This window comes from Piliocolobus tephrosceles, chromosome 6 (genome assembly GCF_002776525.5).
Source record: "Piliocolobus tephrosceles isolate RC106 chromosome 6, ASM277652v3, whole genome shotgun sequence".
NCBI classification, from domain to species: Eukaryota; Metazoa; Chordata; class Mammalia; order Primates; family Cercopithecidae; genus Piliocolobus; species Piliocolobus tephrosceles.
In genome coordinates, this window is record NC_045439.1 from 10,945,040 (window position 1) to 10,960,171 (window position 15,132).

The 15,132-nt window shown below is 51.5% G+C and overlaps 1 protein-coding gene across 5 annotated transcripts in view; it reads left to right on the forward strand.

The window, feature by feature from the left end:
• SYNE3 (spectrin repeat containing nuclear envelope family member 3) overlaps positions 1 to 15,132 on the forward strand; it is a 119,062-nt gene that overhangs the window by 41,458 nt on the left and 62,472 nt on the right. For all 5 annotated transcript variants that reach the window (XR_002730279.2, XM_023205566.2, XM_023205565.1 and 2 more), the window contains exons 3-4: positions 5,973 to 6,145; positions 7,506 to 7,815. Coding sequence is in view for 4 of the 5 variants with exons in the window: in XM_023205566.2 (XP_023061334.1) it covers positions 5,973 to 6,145; positions 7,506 to 7,815 (483 nt within the window). In the remaining variant the exon portion in view is untranslated. The remainder of the gene's footprint in view (positions 1 to 5,972; positions 6,146 to 7,505; positions 7,816 to 15,132) is intronic.

A 15,132-nucleotide genomic window follows, 5' to 3' on the forward strand; every position in this document is an offset into this window, starting at 1 on the left:
GAATACCCCCTGCTTTCCGCCATCCCTGTGCCAGGGCTGGGGCTGTGCAGGTGGGTGAGGCCCACCCTGCTCTGGAGGGTTCCCAGCCCAATGGAGACACGTATGCAAACAACCAGGGCGACTGCACAAGCATGTATAAGGCACACCCCTAACGTGGGTCCCATGATGTTATTTTCTTCCTCTAAAACCTTCCATGGCTCTCACTGTCCACCAAAGAAAAAACAAACGTCACCTGGCATCAAAAGTCCCCCACTATCTGCACCGCTCTGTTAGCTCCAGCCACTGTCACCCCTCCCAAGCTCACACCGGCCTGAGCTCCAGCCACTGTGACACCTCACAAGCTCACGCCCTCCTTTGATTGGCCGAAGACCTCCTAGACTTCCCATCGCCAAGCCTTTGTTCACGTGTTGCCTGTGTTAGGAATGCTCTTTTGTTTGGGTCTGCGTGTGCACAAGAAATGAAACCCTCCTGTCCGTGCATCTTTCCTGACCAGTTTCCCCCTTTCTCAGCCCTAGCTCCTGACCTTCCCTGTCTGTGAGCATCACAGCCACTGTGTTAGGGTGCTCAGCATTTCAAACCTTCTGCCCTTTGCTGGCAGGTCTTTCCCCGCAGCTGGTGGTTCTGGTTTAAGCAAAGTCAAGGGTGGTCCTTATGAAGACACATTGGCAGGCAGCGTGGACGGGCCCTGGAAGCCAGAGGCAGCACTTCTGTGGGCACCAAGGGGGTGGGAGTCCAGGCAGAGGGGAGTCATGGCCTGAGCCTTCTGCCACTGTCTCCTCCCACGGGGCTCCAGCATGCTTCATTTATTGTGTTTGGCCATTTTCAAAACCAATTTCACAATAAGAAAGAAAACATTTTCCTGTTGCCAGCTGGTAAGAGGGGGCAGCTAGTGCCTCTCGACCTACCCATGGGACCTGCCCCCAGGTTCTGGGCTCTCCCTTGTGCTTCCTCCACCAACTCTGTTAGGCTTGTCTCCAGTGCCTGTTTGCTGCAGGGACGAGGGCATGGACTCTGATCCAGTTCTGATCCTTAATAGCCGTGCAGCTGGGGGGATGTCCCATGCCTTCCCGGGACCTCATGTTCCCATCTGTAGAGCAGGAACGAACCCCCTCAGCCCTCGTGTTCCCAGGGGGTTAAGGGAAACTCCAGAATCCTCATGGGATGGGAGCTTTCTGTAAGGGGTGATTGGAGAACCCATCACTCCTGGGTTGAGAGCTTGGCTACTGGGCCTGCAGGCCTGGGCTCCAAAATCTGCCGTGGCTGTGACACCTCAGGAGGGATTCCCAGAGCTCTCTGAGCTTCAGCTTGCTTCCAGGGAGAGTGATAACTGCTGCCTTGCAGGAAGGAGGGAGGATTAAGGAGAATCACTTATAAACATGCTTGTATGCACAGTGCAGGGTATGCTGGCAGAGCTGGCTAAATGGAGGCGATTGTTTCTTGTGGTTTTAGAAGCTGGGATACACAGTGTACCAACTGTCCCTGACTATCCCCAGAGCCTCCAGGAGTGGGTCTTAGGAGCTTCCAGCACACTCCCAGGTCCAGCATAGGTAGTTATGTATTTGTTTATTGAGATGGAGTCTTGCTCTATTGCCCAGGCTGGAGTGCAGTGGCACGATCTCAGGCTCCCTTGTCCTGTATCTGGGTCCTGGCCTGAGCCAGGCAGCTTCCTCACCAGCTTCTGGGCCACCCTCTTGGTCAGGAGCATCCTGGTGTTTCCCAAAGCTTGGCTTCCCAGTGCACTCAGCCTTCAATATATCTTACTTCCCTACCTTTGCTCAAATATCCTTCTCCAATTGTCTTTAATTGGAGACCTGCAGGCTTGATGCCAATGCCACCTTCTCCACAAAACCTTCCTGGATTTCTCCCATCCCTCCTTGAGCTCTCATACAAACTTTGCGGTCTCTTCTGACCCTTTTTGCAGTCATCTATGCTCTTATCTGCAGCCCTCTTTCCTGCCAGCTTGTTCATCCAGGACCCTAGCACCCAGCGTAATGCTCAGCTGGGGGTCACCTGGTCTTGGCTGGGTTGAGGGAAAACCCTGATTAACCCCAATCCTCCACTTTCCTGGTCTCCTGATTCTTCTCTCCAAGGTGTTTCCTTACATCTGCTCCCCACCTTCCCCTTGACCTCATTGGCTGCTTCAAATTGGAATAATTTTGTGGCTGCAGTTCAAGTATTTTCTCCCACTTGGCCGCGCAGCCCTTGCCAAGCACTCCTGAACTGTGTCCTTGCTGGTGATGGGCTATAAAAGAACCTCACACCAGCCAAAGAGTGTAATCATCAGGGCAGTCAAAGAGAGTGGCGTCTACTTCTCAAAATTTGGCTTTTCCAGCCCAGCCATAGCCTCTGGCCTCCCCTGGCTTCAGGCCTCCAATAAACACCCTACAGTTTGATCTTTCAGGGCAGACGTTTCTTCTCCAGGTCGGGGAAGGGGGCTTGGTGTCTGGCCTGCCTTTGGACCAGCCAGCTCCTCTGCTTTGGTAAAGAAGCATCAAGCTCACTCCCTTGAAAAGGCAGTGGGTCTCGGGTCTTTGCGTCCCCCTCTGTCCAGTCTGTGCCTCTTTCATGAGGATAAGAAGGACAAAGGTCCAGGGGCCTGGGGGGACCACGCAGTCAGGACACCAGGCTTTGGAGAAGGGGCCATTGTCCACACGGGACATTCCAGACCTGGCTGCTCCTTCTAGATGTGGCCGAGGGAGATGGAATTTCACTTCTTCCCCAGAGTTGTTGGCTCTTATGATTTTCAGAGCTGGACTCCATCTGAGCTGAAACTGGGAGCAGGTGTGGAGGAGGCTTCTCTGGCAGCTACAGAGAATCATTCCTAAGGCTTGTGGTTTCCGTGGGTCCCCAGCTCCCGTGTTTGTAAAATCGGACTTATTGTGATGCCTGTCTTGCTAGCTTGGGGAATATGAAGTCTCCTTTCACATTTCTGGGAATCAGAAATATCATCTTACTTTGTTTTTTTTTTTTTCCTGAGATGGCATGTTGCTCTGTCACCCAGGCTGGAGTGCAGTGGTGTGATGGCTGGAGTAAAGTGGTGCGATCTCGGCTCACTGCAACCTCTGCCTCCTGGGTTCAAGCAATTCTCCTGCCTCAGCCTCCTGAGTAGCTGGGATTACGGGCGCATGCTGCCATGCCAAGCAAATTTTTGTATTTTTAGTAGAGATGGGTCTCACCATGTTGGCCGGGATGGTCTCGAACTCCTGACCTGTGATCTGCCCGCCTCAGCCTCCCAAAGTGTTGGGATTACAGGTGTGAGCCACCGCGCCTGGCCCTTTTTTTCTTATTTTTATTTTTTTAGTGACAGGGTCTTGCTCTGCTGCCCAGGCTGGAGTGCAGTGGTGTGATCATGGCTCACTGCAGCTTCAACCTCCTGGGCTCAAGCAATCTTCCTGACTCAGCCTCTTGAGTAACAAGGACGACAGGCATATGCACTATGCCTGGCTAGTTTTGTTTTGTTTTGTTTTAATTTAAAAAATGCTTTTGGAGAGATGGGGTCTTACTATCTTGCCCAGGGTGGTTGCAAACTCCTGGCCTTGGTCTCCCAAAGTGCTGGGATGACAGGCCTGAGTCACCACGCCCGGCCTAGTATTATTTTTAATCAAATTAAATCTCTCTCTGAATGGCAACAAATTCATCCTCAGCCATGCTGTGGAACCCTGTCCCTCGGTGGTGTGAAACGTCCTGGGTGGATAATCATATTCAGTCTAGAACATTCCGCACTGACCCTTGGGTCTTCGGGCCACACTGGCCACTATGGTACTTTTGTTTGCCCCATCGTTACTTGCTGCTGAGAGGGACTCAGGGTCCCTGTCTGGGTACTTCCTGTGGCCATCACTCCCTGGGCTCCTACCACATCCTGCTACTTGGTCAAACAAACCCTGTTTCCTCTGTTGGGGCATTTCCCCATTCTTCACTCTCCCTGAACACTCCCCACGCACATGCACACAGAGACAGCCTTTGGAAGGAGCTTGTTTGCCTCACAGTTTGGTAATACACATAGGAGGGGAAGTCCCTCTATACTGTTATCATCGTCATCATCATCATCATCAACGATTATTGTATGGAGTAACAAAAAGGATGGAGACCGTTGCCCATTTGCACACATTGGGGAAGAGTCTACATAACTATTCAACAGTTTACAAAGTACTCTAACTTATACCCATGTTTAATTCATAGTGTTTTTATTTTATTTTTATTATTTTTAATATTATTTTTTGAAGCAGGATCTCACTCTGGCACCCAGGCTGGAGTGTAGTGGCTTGATCACGGCTCACTGCAGCCTCGACCTCCCAAGCTCCAACGATCCCCCCATATCAGCCTCCCAAGTAGCTGGGACTACAGGCATGTGCCACTGCATCTGCCTAACTTTTAATTTTTTTTTTTTTTTGTAGAAACATGGTCTCACTGTGTTGTCCAGGCTGGTCTCAAACTCCTAAGCTCAAGCAATTCTCCCGCCTCAGTCTCCCAGAGTGCTAGGATTACAGGCATGCAGCACTATACCTGGCTAATAGTTTTTTAAAGTTAATATTATAACCCTGGGAGGTGGACAAGCAGAGATTGTTATCGTTGTCTCAGGATGAAAAAGGGAGATTCAGAGTAGTCTAGTGACCTGCCTGGGGTCACACAGCTGTTGGTGGGGCCACATTCCACATGGCAGGAGCTCCTCCCTCACCCCAGCCATGGGGAAGGGTCAGAGACAAGGCTGCTGGGAAGCCAGTATGAGGACACTGACCACCAGCCCCCGGGGAGACCGGCTAGGGATCTGAGCTTGAGCTTTAGGCCATGCCTGCTGTTAGTAAAGACAGATCCAAAGATAAGGATAATAACAATAGTGGTGAGCAGGTAGTGACTGGGATGCGGTGTGGACTGGGCAGCGTGCTCATGGCTCTCCCTACATTACCTAATGCTTATCGTCCCTCATTCTTAGGCCTAGAGAATGTCACTCTTGTGACAAAGGTCACATCAGTAGTAAGGAGTGGCCCTGGGTTTGGAATCCAGTGATATTTGCCTGCAGAGACCAAGCCTTGGCTGCCACTGAATAGTAACAGTGGAATAGTAACTGGAATAGTAACAGCAATGACAACAGCTAGCATTGCTTGGAGACTTACTATTTGCTGGACATCATGTGTTGGTCTTGGTCCTCCAAGAAGCTGACAGCAAGATGAGATAAAATGTGCATGGCATTTATTACGGGGATCACCCCTGGGAGGATATGGGGAGAAAGGGAACCAGGAGAGGCTGGTCAGAGGGATGCAGATGTGACCTCAAGGCCAGGAGAGCAGGGAGGAAGGAGCAGGGTCAGGAGGGGCCATCTCAGACTGCTGTGGGTTCTAAGGCAGTTAGCAGGAACATGGGCTGCCTGTGAGTTACAGTCACTCACTCAGCATCTCCCAGGAATGGAGCTGCTTCAGTGTCCCGGCTGCTCTTGGTCTCTGGTGGGAGCAGCCTCAGGAGCAAGCCTCTGGTGCAAACTGCAAAAGACAGAGATGATTCTGGAGCCTCAGCTGGGCCCCGGGTTGGGCCAGCTCCCTGCTGTCCCCGTGAGAGGTAGACTCTCACGCTGTACACTGAGACATGTATCTCACATGCATTTTCTCATCATTTAATTATGAAAAAATCTGAGAGATAGATGTGATTAATACTTGCTTTTTACAAATGAGAAAACCAAGTCCAAGGAGAGAACAAAACTTGTGTGAGTTCACACTCTAGAAATGGGCCGAGTGGGGAAGGAGGGAGCCATTTGTCGGACAGCACCCAGCATGCTAATTGCCTTTGCTCCCGCCTCTTACCCTCAGAGCTATTAGCAGGTTGCCCAAGACCCCACAAGAAAGGGTGCAGGGGCTGTGATGTGAATCCCAGATCCTCTGGCCTTCGAGTCCTCGCTCTTTGCACCATGCCACTGTCTTCCCAAGGCTGTGCCTGTCTGCCTTTTGCTCAACCCTGGAAACTGGCTTGTGTGTCCACAACAGAAAATATGCCAACTGGAGCCCGAGGGGCGTGTGAAGGTGGACCTGGTGCTACGGATGGCCGAAGCCCTCTTGGCATGCTGCCCTGGGGACCAGAAGCCCGAGATCCTGGCCCAGCTGAAGGACATCAAGGCCCAGTGGGAGGAGACGGTCACCTACATGACTCACTGCCATAGGTAGGGCATCCAGGGCCTTTGTCCACAGCTGCCATTGACCCTCCTTGCCCACCGCGACACTAGCTTGGGCCCTCTGCCCAAGAGACATTTCTCTAGTCCTGGGATTCCAGGGGACAGGATATTCTCTTGGGATTAGGACCAGCCCTGCCTGCCTCCTTCTAATTATAATCAGGTTGAATGATGATAACAGACACTAGGAACCCAGCATGTTTTGTCAACAATTACTAAGAGACTTACCGTGTGTGCATCCTCCAGAGCATGGCACAATGGCTCTGGAGAAAGAAGGCCTGGGGCCCTGCTAGCACTGTAGCCAGACTCCCTGCCTGTACCAGGAAGCTGGGTGGTGGTCGGTGGGGACAGGGGCTGGTGGGGAGCAGACACTCGGACAGACCTGGCATTGACTCTTGTCCTGCTGGTTACTTCCTGTGTGGCTTTGGGAAAGTTACCTGACCTCTCTGAACCTCAAGCACCTCCTCTGGACAATGGGAATAATCAAATGCTCCTTGAAGGTTGTTAGGAGGTTAGAAGGGGATAGAAAGTGTCAAGAGCGAGGTACACTGCTTGGCGCAAAGTAGGCCCTCAGTAAACAAGAGCTGCCAGGATCATCTCCGTTTTTAGAAAGCAAGGATGTGCATGGAGATGGGAATGACTCTGCACAGTGCTTTCTGCTTTCTAAATCCTTGTGCTTGAAATTCCGAAAAAAGTGGCTTGATGTTGGCTGGGGAGATAGAGCCACCTCCATGTTAGAGATGGAGAAACTAAGGCAAGCGAAGAGGCAGGGTTGCAGAGTGAGTTCACAGCACCCCTGGAACCCACACGCAGGCTCCCAGCCTTCCGTCCCCATTGGGTTCAACAAGCCCACAGATGCAGCAGTGCTTTGCAGCTGCCTGGACACATCCCAACCGCCGTCTGCTCCTAATATTAGTGGGTGTGCGTGTGCCAGGGGCCTGGAGAAACTGTGTTCAGAGTCCCAGTGCCAGAGAGAAATGATTGGGGGTGTCTGTGCATTGATAGTGGGAGTTCAGGGCCAGGATTTAAGGTGCTGGAGGTAAAGGACTCCCCAAGATGCGTCCCCAAAACAGGTGGTTCTGGGAGGAAGTTGGGAGTCTGAGCTCCCCCGGCTCCTACCCTCACACAGGGAGCTTATTTACTGGGCAGAGGGTCTTATCCAGTAGGACTGAGGGAGGGTCTAGAATCTGGAGTGTCAACCAGCTGCCCAGGTGACTCGGGGCCAGAAAGGGCATCATCATGTCCCCAGACCACAGCCCCCTAGTATTGGGGAGGGGGTGGCAGCATGGATCCCCGACCCGGGAGGCAGGTGACGGGTTCCCTCCCAACCTTGAGGTCTCTGTGCCCACAGCCGCATCGAGTGGGTGTGGCTGCACTGGAGCGAGTACCTGCTGGCCCAAGATGAGTTCTACCGCTGGTTCCAGAAGATGATGGTCATGCTAGAGCCCCACATCGAGCTCCAGCTGGGCCTGAAGGAGAAACAGTGGCAGCTGAGCCATGCCCAGGTGCTGCTGCACAACGTGGACAACCAGGCGGTGCTCCTGGACCGGCTGCTGGAGGAGGCGGCCTCCCTGTTCAACAGGATCGGGGACCCCAGCGTGGATGAAGATGCCCAGAAGAGAATGAAGGCCAAGTATGATGCAGTGAAGGCCAAGGCCCAGGTGAGGGTGAGGCTGAGTGGGCTACATCTTCACCCACCCATCCATGTATCCACGCTTCTCTATCCATTCCAGCCACTGTTGGCCTACTATCAAGCTGTCTACCTACTGTCAATCTATCTTCCTACTATCAGTCCGTCTACTCGCCTGTTCCCTATCCAACCACGCTCCCATCCATCTACCCACTCACCCATCTACCTCCCCACTAAATCACCAAATCTCCCCTTCACTATCCACCCACACACCACCCCATTCACTTATCTACCCCACCATTTGTTCATTCACGTATCCTGCCACCCATCTGCTGACTCACTCATCCATCTACTTCCCTGCCAGCCTAACCAATCTCCTATTCATCTCTTCAGACGCTTAATTGCCCACCCATTCATCTATCTATCCATTCACCTACCCATCAAACCAGCCACCTCTTCCTCACTCACCCCTTCACTCATCCATCTCTCCACTGCCTACCCCTTCACCACCTACCTACGCACTATCGACCATCACCCACTCGTTTATCCCACCATTCACCCACCTAGCTACCCATCCCCCAATCCACCTACCTACTCTTCCACCACCCCTCACTCATTCACCATTATCTACCACCCAGATACCCAGTGTTTCGCAGAGCTTGATATACATATGGGTGTGTTGACCGACTGATGTACTGTGATGTTCACTTTGATCCAAACAGCTTCCCCCTTCTCCTCCTTTCTCTCTCTTCCTCTCTGCCTCCTCCCCTGCCTTTCTCCTTCTGCCCTTTAGTCCTTCTCCTTCGGTGTTTCCTCCTTGCTCTCTCTTGCCCTTACCCTAGTCCCTCTGTCCATCCCCTGTCTGCATTTCCTCAACTCATTCTTGCCTTAATTTGGAAACAGTTCATTGAGTTACCAAGTTCAGTTATATATTTTAGAAATTTTATTTGGTTCTGTGTTATGTATCCCTGTTCTTTTTAGCACATTTTGTCATTTTCCCCCTGAGATGTTGCATTCCTCCCCGATATAGCTTGTATTTGCAATCATTCTAAACATACGTATTTTACAGTCTCCATCAGATTGTTCTAGTGGCTGAAGTTCTAGGGTCTAAGGCTGAAGTTCCACATCAGGCACCTATGTGTCCCCTGACGTGGTAGATTGTTTCCTTGGGAGGCGTCATCCTTTTGAGCTCTGAGCTCAGCCTGAGCGGGCTGTGTCTGCAGAAGCCCACGGCTGGGACACCGCCTGAGAGTGGCTTTCTGTTGGCTTCAGCCGGGCTCCCCCGGAGGTTTATCTTCATGATTCCTATTTTTATGTCAGTGAATTGGCTTGGGGGTTCCCAGATCAAGCGGATATTCTAAACGTGAACCCCAAGCCAGAATCACGCAACAGGCCCCAACTCCATATTCTGAAGGGGGATTGGGTTTTTTGTTTGTTTGTTTGTTTGTTTTTAGGCCGAGGCTAAAACACACAAGTTTCCTTCTTGAATTGTGTTTGTAACAATTTTTTTTTTCTACTTCACCCTTTGGCTAGTGGCCCCGGGCGGGCAGTCACTTGAGGCTCTGTCTTTTTGCAGTGGTCTCTGTTGCCTCTGAGCCCAAAGTCTCACTTCTTACTGTAGCCTGAGCATTAAACCCAAGCATCTAGTAACCAAGGCTTCAGGCACCTGTGTGAGCTTCGCAGGGTGGTTTCGTGGGCATCTTTACTTCTGGCCCATGGGAATGTCCCTTCCCTCGGTGTGACGTGGGTCTGCATTGAAACAGTGTTTGTTATATTACATTTTATCTGGCATTTCTGGCTCTCTAGTCGGCTGTAGCGCAGGAAGCTGGACGTCTCCTGGGTTCTTCATGCTGACGGTTTAAGGGAAGTAAGCTCTATGATAAGCAGAGCTAGAGAATCCACCAGGAACAGGACTCTGGCGCTTGGGAAGGGACTTGGATTCCAGGCCAGGCACTGCTGCTTCCCAGCTGTGTGGCCTCAGGGCCGCTCACCTGACCTGCACCCAGGTTGTGGGGGCTGTATGGTTACATGTTAGCTCTTTGAAAACTGGCAAGCATTTTGCCAATAGAAAGAATGACTTCTACTCTCAGTAGCAGTGAGAATAAATAGTAACAACAGTGGCTCTTTGCCATGCAGCAGGTGCTCAGAACTATCTATTGAAATAATGAGAACTCCACCCCTGCAGTTGGAAGGCAAGCAACCCCCAGGGCCCCAGAGAGAAGCGACAGGAGGCTCCAGGAGGCTGCACAAGGTCCGGAATGGATGGGATTCGACTTGGCTCTTGCAGAGGCAGCCAACTGGCCCTCATCCGGTCCTGCCAAGTCCCGTGTGGCACAGGCAGGCTTCACGGAAGTTCTCTCTCTCTCCAGGTCTGCCCCTCTGGCCTAGCTGGGACAGGTGCCTGGCTCCACAGCCTCTTTGCTGTGACTTTACAGGAAACAGGTGCTCATGCCAATCAGCAGAGAGCGCCTGGTACAGGGTGTAGAGATGAGATCAAAAGTTGTTGGTGTGTGTGCAGGTTTACATGTCTGTGCGTGGGTGTGTGTGCATGTTTGTATGTGAGGGTGGATGCTGGGGTGCCGAGTGAGCATCAGTTCTGGCCCAAATGCTGAAATGATTACCTCCAAGAGCCTCATTTTCATTCCCGGAGGCTCTCCCCTCCCATGATCCAAAACACTATAGATACCATAGCTCTTATCAGTGAGAGCTGTTTTTTCTAACCTTTTCCTGTCTCTGACCTCATCTGCTCCCCCAACCTTTCTATGAAGTAGATGGAGAAGCTGTTATTGAACTCTTTTTTTTTTTTTTTTTTTCCGAGACTGAATTTCACTCTTGTTGCCCAGGCTGGAGTACAATGGCACGATGTCAGCTCACCGCAACCTCCTCCTCCCAGTTTCAAGTGGTTCTCCTGCCTCAGCCTCCCAAGTAACTGGGATTACAGGCTTGTGCCACCACGCCTAGCTAACTTTTTTAGTAGGGATGGGGGGGGTCTCTCCATGTTGGTCAGGCTGGTCTCGAACTCCTGACCTCAGGTGATCCACCTTGGCCTGGGATTACAGACGTAAGCCACTGAACCTGACCTTTTGGACTCATTTTTTAGATTAAAAAACATTCTATGTGTCAGATACCAGCGGCCCAGTAGAAAAAGCCAGAGGTGCTGGCGACTCCTAAGGTGGTACTCCCTGCAGCTGAACCTCAGGTCCTGGGTGAGTGTCTGCACCTGTGACCATCAGGATGAGCTGGGGCCTCGGGTGCTTCTGTGGTCAGCCTGGGACAGCGAAAGGCAGGTTTGAGCTGCTGAAGAGGGAGCCCTTGCGTCCAGGGCTCTCAAGAGGCGAAGGCCCACCTGGCAGTGTCCTGGGGCAGGAGCATGGGAGCCCGTGTCATGTGCGGAGACAGCAGTGATGGGGGAGATTTGGCAGGTGATGAGGGGGAGGCTCCCTCCATGGTGGAAGCCCTTGGAGTTGCCAGATGGCTGGTCAATGCTGATGCCAATGTGGAAATGGAGTGCTGTTGTTTGTGGGGTGACTGGACTCTGCATGGAGAAGTGAATTCAGTTTTGGCTTTCTCAGCTGTTGGTTGAAGCCCGTGGCTCCTGATTTAAGTTTTCCTGCAAGCTTGAGGACTTTGTTCTCACTCACAGGGAGCCTGGTCAGCTCTTAGACAGGAGAGCTGTGGTGTACCCTGGAGGTGTTTCCTGCCTTTATAAGCTGGTCATGGGGAGGACTGAGGGGTAGGTGGGGAGGGGCTAGGCAGACCCCTTCGGCCCCTTTGATCTTGTATTCAGAAGGTACGAGCATGCGTTTATAAGGTATGAGGAGCTATAGCATCCACCAGATTCTGTGGATGGAGCTTTCGTGGATCCAGAGGGTGCCATGTTCTTCCTAAGCCTGAGAGGCTCCTGAGAGGGGCAAACTTTTCCATTGACCTTGGCCAGAGATTTAACCATCCAATCCTAAGCTCCTCATCAGCAAGGTGGGATGCAGTCCCAGGCGTCGACCTCCTGGGTGTCCCCAGCCCTCCAGCCCCAGACAAAGGGGGAGGATTCTAGCCTTATCTCAAGGCAGGTGGCGACTCCACATACCCAGCAGCCCGCAGGGATCCTTGACGGTCTCAGCCTCCCAGTCCCTGCTCTGAACACTTGATGAAGACCTCCCCTGCGTAAAAGGTCTCTCTCAGGGCAGTCCTCTGACTCCAGCAACAGATCTGTCCTGGTGCCTTCCTAGGGATCCAGGCCTGGCTTCGGGGTGGGATTGGTCTCTAGGTTCAGATTAGTGCCCTTACTTTTACCTATGAGAGCCCATTGCCACTGCTTGCTGTGCTAAGAACAGGCCACTGCTCCAACAAGGAAAACGCATTTTTGACGTCCAACATGTTAAGTAGCACAGCCTCTAGGGTTGATGGGGACAGAGCCACAGAAGCACCATGGGGTCCTCCCTGAACCGGAGCCTTTGTGACCACCTGATGGAGGGAGATTCTTGACTAGGGCCAAGGCTAAGCCCAGAGGGGAGCAATGGCACGTTGTCACCCCACAGCGTTTGCAAGTGAAGTGTAGACAGGGCAGGCTGGCTGCGGGGAGGGGCTTGCTTGTTTGTTTTTAGTCCTGATTTAGTTTTCCCAAAGGCAGACACATGGAAGCATCCTCAGCCCCCGCTGCTTCCCGTGGTGGCCCTCACAGAAGTGCGTCTGTCTGGCATCTTGGCCATGAACCAGAGCTGCTTGTGATGAATCGGAGCTGCTCGTGCAGCCCTTTGCAGAGGCATAAATCCACACCACCCTTGTTAATTGGTTGGGTTTTGACATTCCTGACAGCTCTGCCTGCCGCAGATGGTGTAGTTGCTGGGTCTAATGAGAAGGTTGAGCACCTTCCCGTTTGTCACCCTGTCATTCTCCAGCACGGCTGGATTCTGCCCTGTTACTGTTATGCCTGGCGCAGGTCTCAGCTGGATCCCCACGCCTCCTGCCAAGGTCCCCTCTGAGCACCTGCTCCCCATCACACAGACTTTTATTTACCCTGGACTTCTCCGGGTGCCAGCACCTCATCCTTCACACCCTGGGAGCTGCGGCCAGCACTTCCATGGGAGAGTTCACTCCTGGCTGCATCTATCATCATCGGCGCGGCCAGGGGCCCAGCATTCAGCCTCCGCCTGTTACTCCTGACCCACTTTGTTTCATGAATGAGCCTTTCCTGTGGATGGAGGAGGCTCCAGGAGAGTTTTGACGGATTTAAATAACCCTGCAGGAAGGGGAAGCCAGCAGGGGAGCTTGCCGAGGCCCTGGAGCCATCCTTAGGGCTGCAGGCGGAAAGCATGAAGGGCACCATCCTCCCTGCGCTTGCTCCATTTTCAGATTCAAGCAGGGCCCATGTTTTGTAAGAATTTTGTCTTTCTTTATTCAAATTGTAAACTATTTCAATTACTGTAACTTTAAAATAGGCTTTTGACTGGGCGAGGTGGCTCACGCCTGTAATCCCAGCACTTTGGGAGGCTGAGGCGGGTGGATCACTTGAGGTCAGGAGTTCGAGACCAACCTAGCCAACATGGTGAAACCCCATCTCTTCTAAAAATACAAAAAAAAAAAAAAAAAAAAAGAAAGAAAAGAAAAGAAATAAAAGAGAAAAAAAGCTAGGCATCATGGTGCACCCCTGTAATCCCAGCTACTTGGGAGGCTGAGGCATGAGAATCGCTTGAACCCAGGAGGCAGAGGTTACAGTGAGCCAAGACCAGGCCATTGTACTCCAGTCTAGGGGACAGAGCGAGTCTCTGTTTCAAAAAATAAGAAATAAAAATAGGTTTCTAAATAAGAATGTATGGTGCCTCCAATGTTATTTCTCTTTTTCACAACCCCAGTTGGAGTGCTCAACATTTGTTTTTGTTGTTGTTATTTTTTGAGATGGGGTCTTGTTCTGTCAGGTGAGATAGGCTGGAGTGCAGTGGTGCAGTCACAGTTCACTGCAGCCTCTACCTCCCAGGCTCTAGCAATCCTCCCGCCTCAACCTCCCAAGTAGCTGGGACTACAAGTGTGCTTCACAAACCCAGCTAATCTTTAAATTTTTTGTAGAGATGCCATATCACTATGTTTCCAAGGCTGGTCTCGAACTCCTGGGCTCAAGCGATCCTCCTGCCTCAACCTCCCAAAGTGCTGGGATTACAGACATGAGCCACCATGCCCAGCCTTGAGAGAACTTCTCAGCTCTCTACTGAAGGGCTTGGTCCTAAGCCTGGGCTTCCCGTTTCTGAAATGGGGATATTTTCTCCTACTTGCAGTGGTGGTTGCAAGGTTTATACGAATTCATATTTCTAGATTCAGTGAGGAGCTTCCCAAAGAAGAGAAAGGCACATCTGAAAGAGCTAAGGGTGCGTTTCAGATGCATTTGCCGGTTCACTCTGCCCAGCTGAGAATATCTGACTTAGCTTTGTGGATGGTCAGAACCCTCCTGGACAGGGCCTGGCTCCATGGTGAAGAGCTGAGGTCAGCCAGCTATGGTTCGTGCACCACATCCAGCCCATTCCTAGCTTCAGCCTCAGCCTCCCGAGTAGCTGGGACTACAGGTGCATACCACCACACCCGGCTAATGTTTTTATTTGTTTTTTGTAAAAATGAGGTCTGACTGTGTTGCCTAGGCTAGTCTTGAACTCCTGGGCTCAAGGAATCCTCCTGCCTCAACCTCCCAAAATGCTGGGATTATAAGCATGAGCTAGAATGGCTTTTATATTTTCAAACGGTTGGGAAAAAATGAAAAGCCAAATATTTCTTGATGTGTGAAAATGACATGAAAAACATTTCAGTGTTCATAATTAAAGTTTTATTGGAATGCGGCCATTCTTTTCACGTTATCTGCAGCTGCTCATGTGCTACAACAGAAGTTGCATGCCGGCGGTGGAGGAGCTCCATATGGCAGGCCAAGCTAAAAGCATTTCCTGGGTGGCCCTTGACAGAAACAGTCAATGATTTTGGAGTCTGACACTTGCTGTTGGAATCTTTTCTGCAAGACCAAGAGAGTTCTGTGACATCCCAACTCCAGTCTGAACATTTGCAGAATAGGAGGGTTTTGTGATTGTTTGAGTATTAAATAAGACAGTGCTTTGAAGTTTCACGCACACCTAGCATAGGTGCTTATTGAATGAGTCTCCTTTTTCCCTTTTCTTGGCTCTCTTTGGAAACTTCCCTCCGATGGCAAACACTCCAGATTTGTGCTTCCTGCCATTCAGGAAGCGTTCACAGAGCCTGCCCTGAGCGAGACCCTGGGAGATGAAATAACAGGGGCAGCCTTTTTTCTAGGGACCTCCTGGATCCCCCAATGGGTGATGATGCCATGGACAACTGCTGTGATGAAGTTGCATCCCAG